Here is a 6,025-nt window from a genome sequence, read left to right on the forward strand (position 1 = left end):
CCAATTACATTTAAAACTACTGTTAGGCACACGTCACAGCGGTAAAAGGACCATACGCAGAATCATTAGTTCAAGTATTATATTTTGCACTTCGTGAAACCTAATGACGTAAAGAATAATTTTTTTTACCTGGCTACTATCGGGCCCACCCCGACATTGTTTCCATTGGGAAAATGGGGATTGTCTTGGCCTGTGGGGGAGTTGTCAGAACCTGGCGGCGTCGGAAGATCCACAACATTTGCTGCGGCTGTAATGAAAAAAAAAAACGGCAGTTCATTGGAAAATCTCCTCACTGTTTACACTTGGCATGTAGCATCTGCCTAGATATAATCGCTTGATATAATATGTTTATGTTTGCTTAGGACAATAAAAATATCCACAAAGAATTGTTAATCGTCTGACATTTCGGACATTTAAAGTATTTTTTTACAATTTGATTTTTGCATCGATTATATGCTGGATAATTCGACTTCGCTCTTACACATTCCGCTGAGAATTCCAAGTTTGTTATATTTTATGGATCTACGCCAAAACGGGATTAGTTGCTTGCTGATGCAAATGAAATCGGTTTGTCCGAGTAGGCACTGGTCTGTGCATGCAAAAATTCTTGTTCGAGATGTTACTTTTAGACTCCGAGAATAAGGGGTGGAGAGCGGGCTTGAACCGCTGTTGTCAGTGAACCGAGCTAATTATGATTTGTTGAACGTGGCACAATTGTTTTTGACATGGCTAAATCAGCAAAGAAACACCCGACGATGGGGTTTCAATTCAAAAAAAAAAAAAACAAAGATGAAAGTCGAAAGACGTTCGTGTGCACTATTGTGCGTGTCATCGCGGGCATCGCGGGGGAAAAAGAGCAATGTATGATTTCATCGTTTCCAGAAAGAAGCAGACTACGCGCATCGGACAACGACTTCGATAATAACTTGCACATCGGGAAAAGGTGACTGATACTTTACGCGTATTTCGAAACCCTTCAGTGAGCATGACTTCTTCATGACTGATAGGTCATGACATCGATGACTCACATGCTCGTTAGTACGTCATGATTAACGATAAGAAAATCACGTGTAGCGCATGCCCGCATTGGCTATGCGGGTATGAGCCAGGGACAGAAAGAAATCACGCGTGGTCGGTGGCTCATACCCGAATTGGAAAACGCTGTTTTATGCATTGAAGCACAAGGTAACTGGAACGCCCATGGATTTCGTCGGACACTGAAAATTATTATGTTGAAACTGGTTCATTCCTGAGAATTCGTTCCAAGTGGATATTGTGAACTCAGTGGCTATAATTCCTAGATTGAAAGATGTGCCGTCAAATAATCAAATAAAAACCTTATTAGCGTATTTATGCGAATGATTCAATTAGACGTTTTGATTTCTCATGTAAGTAACGGCCGCCTCATCGAGTAGCTTAGATCAAAGATTACAATTGTGCTATCTTCCACAGGCAATTAAAAAAATGGTTACAGCTAAAATGAAACACCCTGTATACTACACGAGTCGCAGTGCGGTGATGCCTATGGAGATCGAAAACAGTCAGTATCGTACCTGTAGCAGTGGAGCAATGCTGCGTACAAGTGCTCGCACCTTTCGGAGAGGGTAGCTACGCACAAACACCTTTTCTTACACCTCCGTCATAAAAAAAATGGTGCGGCTCACTGGGCAGGCCGGACGTTTACACGCGCAGCGCAACTATTTCTGCGATTTTGGTGCTGAAATACTCCAGGCCGATCTAAATTAGGTGATCGACAGCAAGGACCCTTTCAACTTCCACGAAACACCTCGATTCGACGCCACAAAAGACAAAAGTGAGCACAGCAGCAAGAGAAAGAGCCGTCGTGAACCTGGATGTCGTATCCACCTCTGCAGCTTATTTGGACAGATGCCAGCACAAGTTGCAGATTGTGGAGTTGCCAATAGTAAAGAGGCTATGTAGATAGAATGTTAGACAGGAGGCAGAGAATGGGCAGAACCGACGTAGTCACGAAACGAGCGAATAACAGCTTTGCCGCTCTTCGATGAGGGGAGGGCGGGAGAGGTAAAAGGCGACGTAAGAAGGCAAACAAACGCTACTGCTAGGCACGGAAGCCAGTTGCAAACAAGCTGGATAAATATAAATTCAAGGTAGGCTACGGTAGGTTTCTGTAAAATCAAACGCCGTGCAGATTTGGCAAGTACAGGCTCGTCCACTCTTGGGGTGAACACGGCTCAGCGTGGCCGAGCTCCGCGAAGCGCCAGTGCTCCCGGCGCGGCCGCGCATCGAAGCGGCGCAGGCGCCTAGGGGAGGTGTTTCTCATCGTCAGCTACAGCGCTGTAGCGCGCCGCTCTTGCTTTGCTGTGAAGCACACTTCACTAAACACAGGTCACCGAGCTCCCGAGGCGGCGTCGAGGGAAAGCGCGCTTCACTAACTAAAGCAGGTTGCCGCTGGTTTTGTCTACAGCTTCTGAACTGCCTGCTCAGCCAATATGCATAAGCAGAAACAAGCTTCTCAGCTCCCAAACCTCTTCGCATTATACTTTTTTGAATTAGGGTAAAAGAACAGAGAGGTATTGTTTGCGCGATCTTTATTAGGGGGCTGGTGCCATTTTATTTTACTGCCACAGCTGTTGGTGCAGTGCATCCGGAGAACCCATCAGAACGCTTTTCCCGTGTCTTTCGCTTTAACGAACCATCCCAGATTCTTTCACTTGTGAGCGACCCGCCACTTAGTTGAGCAGTCGTGGGCAGCAGCGTATCGGCATCGTAAACTGATAACAGAGGGCAACATGACCCAAGCAAAAAAAAATGAGCTCGGCCGGCGGTAGATCGCGCCGATGCCCATGGCCAGTTAAAAATAGGCGGCCTAACCTCAGCCATCTGAATCGGTCCGGATTTAGCTTTTACAAATGGCCAGCCCATTTGCCGACCACCGGCAAGCGGTCGGCAGACGACACCGAGCCGGCGTCAATGACAGCCGGTTACATCATCGTGGCCGCGTTTGGCTGACGCACAGGCCGGCGACTTCCCCACGACGACAACACCAAGGCTTGTCTTTAACGAGCGGTACTTTGCCGGTACTCATATTTAGGTTTTCCCCCTCCCCCCCCCCCCCCCCCAAAGAAAAATAAATCAATTCATCATCCTCACCAAATTTATCCGGTGCCCAATTCTATGGCGTAACGCAGAGGCCATGTGTCGCTTCGTGACGTATACCCCGCAATTAACAAAATATTAAATTTTAGTGAGAATATGGTTGTGACATTTTCCAGCCTAATGAATAGCACGCAAACAATACCTATCTGTTATTTTACCCTCATACAAAAAAAACAACAACGCTTAGTATAGTCTATGTGCTGAGAAGCTTGTTTCTGTTTACGCATACTGAATAAGCAGGCTCTTCAGAAGCTGTATGACAAAACCAGGAGGAAAATACTCCAGTTAGTGAAGCGCGCTATCACTCGACGCCGCCTCTGCCACTCGATCGCCTACGTTTAGTGAAGTGTATCCGTCGCGGTGGCTCAGTCAGTTAAGGCGTTGCGCTGCTGAGCACGATATCGCGGGATCGAATCCCGGCCTCAGCGGCCGCATTTCGGTGGAGGCGTAATGCAAAAACACCCGTGTGCTTGCGTCGCAGTGCACGTTAAAAAACTCCAGGTGGTCAAAATTAATCCGGAGCCCTCCACTATGGCGTGCCTCATAATCAGATCAGGTTTTTCGCACGTAAAATCCCAGAAAGAAGAAGAAGTGTACTTCACAGCAAAGCTAGAGCGGCGCGCTCCAGTGCTGTAGCAGATCGCAGCGCGGCTACGCTGAGCCCTGTTCACCCCAAGCGTGGACGACCCTGTACGTTACTGAGGTAGGGCGTGCAGACGCAAAGCCGCATTAAACCACCGCACCGTCTAGACGACACTACACGGAAGCAGCCGCCAATTAAATCAACACTTCTGTATCCGCCGCGTTAGCTTTATCGCTATGGCGTTGCTCGAGGGGGCGGCTTCGATCCCGACCGCCGAAGCAGCAATTCCACGGGGGCGAAATATATATATATATATATATATATATATATATATATATATATATATATATATATATATACCCGGGTACTCATAATAAGGTGCGCGTTAAAGAATCCCAGGTGGTCAAAATCTGACTGCATGCTTGGCACGTAAAGCCAAATATTTAATTGAGGTTTAAAACTTCGGTTACAATGCGTTGTGCAGTGTGTGGGAATGACAGGGTTACCGTACTTGCAGGCTATGAACAAGCGCGCTCAACAACGCCTCAAGCAAACAGGTCTCGCTGGGTGTTCTGTGCACCACGTAGACAAAAACAGGTGGTGCACGCACCGTGAATCTTAACACCAACTGATCACTATATGGTAGAGCACTAAACGCTGATGAACCTAAACGTTCGACCTAAATATCACTGCTAATTGGCGTTAATCAACGCCAACAGCACGGAAAGCTTCGCTTACATCTATTCCCACAGCGCGAGGGATCCGCGTAACGTTTTCGCCGGTTTTTGTCTCAGAATTTCTGACCGTACTTTCATGTGCTGGTAAGTCTTATTTATGTCCCGCTGGCGCTGCAAACAAAATTAATTACGAGGCTAGGAAAGTGACTCGCCTCCAAATAACAACGCCCTTTCTATCTTCAAGTTACATTGCTGGCACCTGACGTGGGTCTAGCCTAGCTCGAACCCTCTTCGCCAATATCACCGGCGTGTATGCAAATACAAAAATAAATTCTGCACTATAACGTCTCAAATTGAAGCCCCAGAACTTACCTACATCAGGGATGCCTATCATTCATAGCGTCTATAGCAGCACATCTAGCTGAAGACCCTAGATTTTCTTTTTGGAGGAAATTTGGGGACTTTACATGTAGCATAGCCATGGTAAGCACAAAGTTGCGGCCCAATGGGCCTTACATCGGCCAGCATTAGCTCAACATTAGCCCTGACGCCATGGCCACTTAGGACTTGATACAATTTATGCCACTGACAGACAGCACGGACAGATTACTATATTCCTTACAGTCATCAAACTTGTAAATACCTCATCTGAAGAAGATTGTATCTTACCATAAGGCTTGTGTATTTCTTGAGAAGGCTGGCCAGGTTTTTCGGCTACTGTCTGGTACTTTCGGTCAAAGGTCTCCAAGCCGAGTCCTGTCTTGCGGCCGGGCACTTTGCGCCTAAACACTGCACCAAGGTCAGCACAAAAATTGCGGTCGCCAGCCAATGGGAAACCGAGTTTCTCGAAATGGCAGTCATTTGGCCGCAGCACGCTGCGGACAGCGTCGATGACACGCAACTCGCACCTCGTCATCGCGTGGACGTACAGATACGGCAACGAAACGCACATGCAGATGACGTCGTGCTCCAATGACGTGTCTGTAGGACACGTGGCCATGACGCAGGCGTAGACGACAACTCCACTGCGGATTGCAGTGCACATGGTATGGCCGCCTGGATACTGCAAAGCCTGCGCCAATTGCTCATGCAGATTGAAGCGGCCGATCCGTAGCGCGGCGGGAATGAAGGTCGTGGTGACACGATACGAAGCGCACGCGCGCAGTACTTGCCGCTCCGCGAGGCAGCAGTAAAGCCAGGAAACGTTGACGGTACGGAAGTCAAAGTCACGGAAAGCTTCCAGGGCACGTCGGATGGAGTGGACGGCGTCCATCTGCGTAGCTTCCGTCAGGTCTCTTATCCACGAGATTTTCGCTTTCTTCAGGGACAGCAGTTTTTGCATGGACATTTGCATGAGTACACCGCAAAGCACGTCCAAGTCTCTTTCGGTCATCGTAGACGCTGGAAAGGTTTGAGGCGAACTTTCTAGTCTCAGCATCGACCGTCAATATGACCCGGTTCTGCCACACTGCCACGCCACTCTGGCTGCGTGCAGGTGAGCTGCAGTAGAGACTTGAGCTGCCCCGCACACCTCCTGGTGCAACCCACCACTAATGATGGGTAAGTGCCTTGCTCAACTCGAAACGGGGAAGGGTGATCAACCTTCAAGAGCTTATTGCTTGCGAGA

General features: G+C 48.1%; 1 protein-coding gene across 1 annotated transcript; it reads right to left on the bottom strand.

Moving 5' to 3' along the window:
• Window positions 1-129: 129 nt before the first annotated feature.
• Window positions 130-5,825, bottom strand: LOC125941699 (uncharacterized; the record flags this gene model as incomplete). Its single annotated transcript, XM_049659500.1, has 2 exons — window positions 5,068-5,825; window positions 130-247 (listed from the first exon to the last, which is right to left on the bottom strand). Coding segments are annotated over exons 1-2 (842 nt in total), but the record flags the coding sequence as incomplete, so codon positions are not given.
• Window positions 5,826-6,025: the final 200 nt, after the last annotated feature.

The sequence above is a fragment of the Dermacentor silvarum genome, unplaced genomic scaffold (assembly GCF_013339745.2).
Source record: "Dermacentor silvarum isolate Dsil-2018 unplaced genomic scaffold, BIME_Dsil_1.4 Seq11253, whole genome shotgun sequence".
Classification (NCBI taxonomy): domain Eukaryota; kingdom Metazoa; phylum Arthropoda; class Arachnida; order Ixodida; family Ixodidae; genus Dermacentor; species Dermacentor silvarum.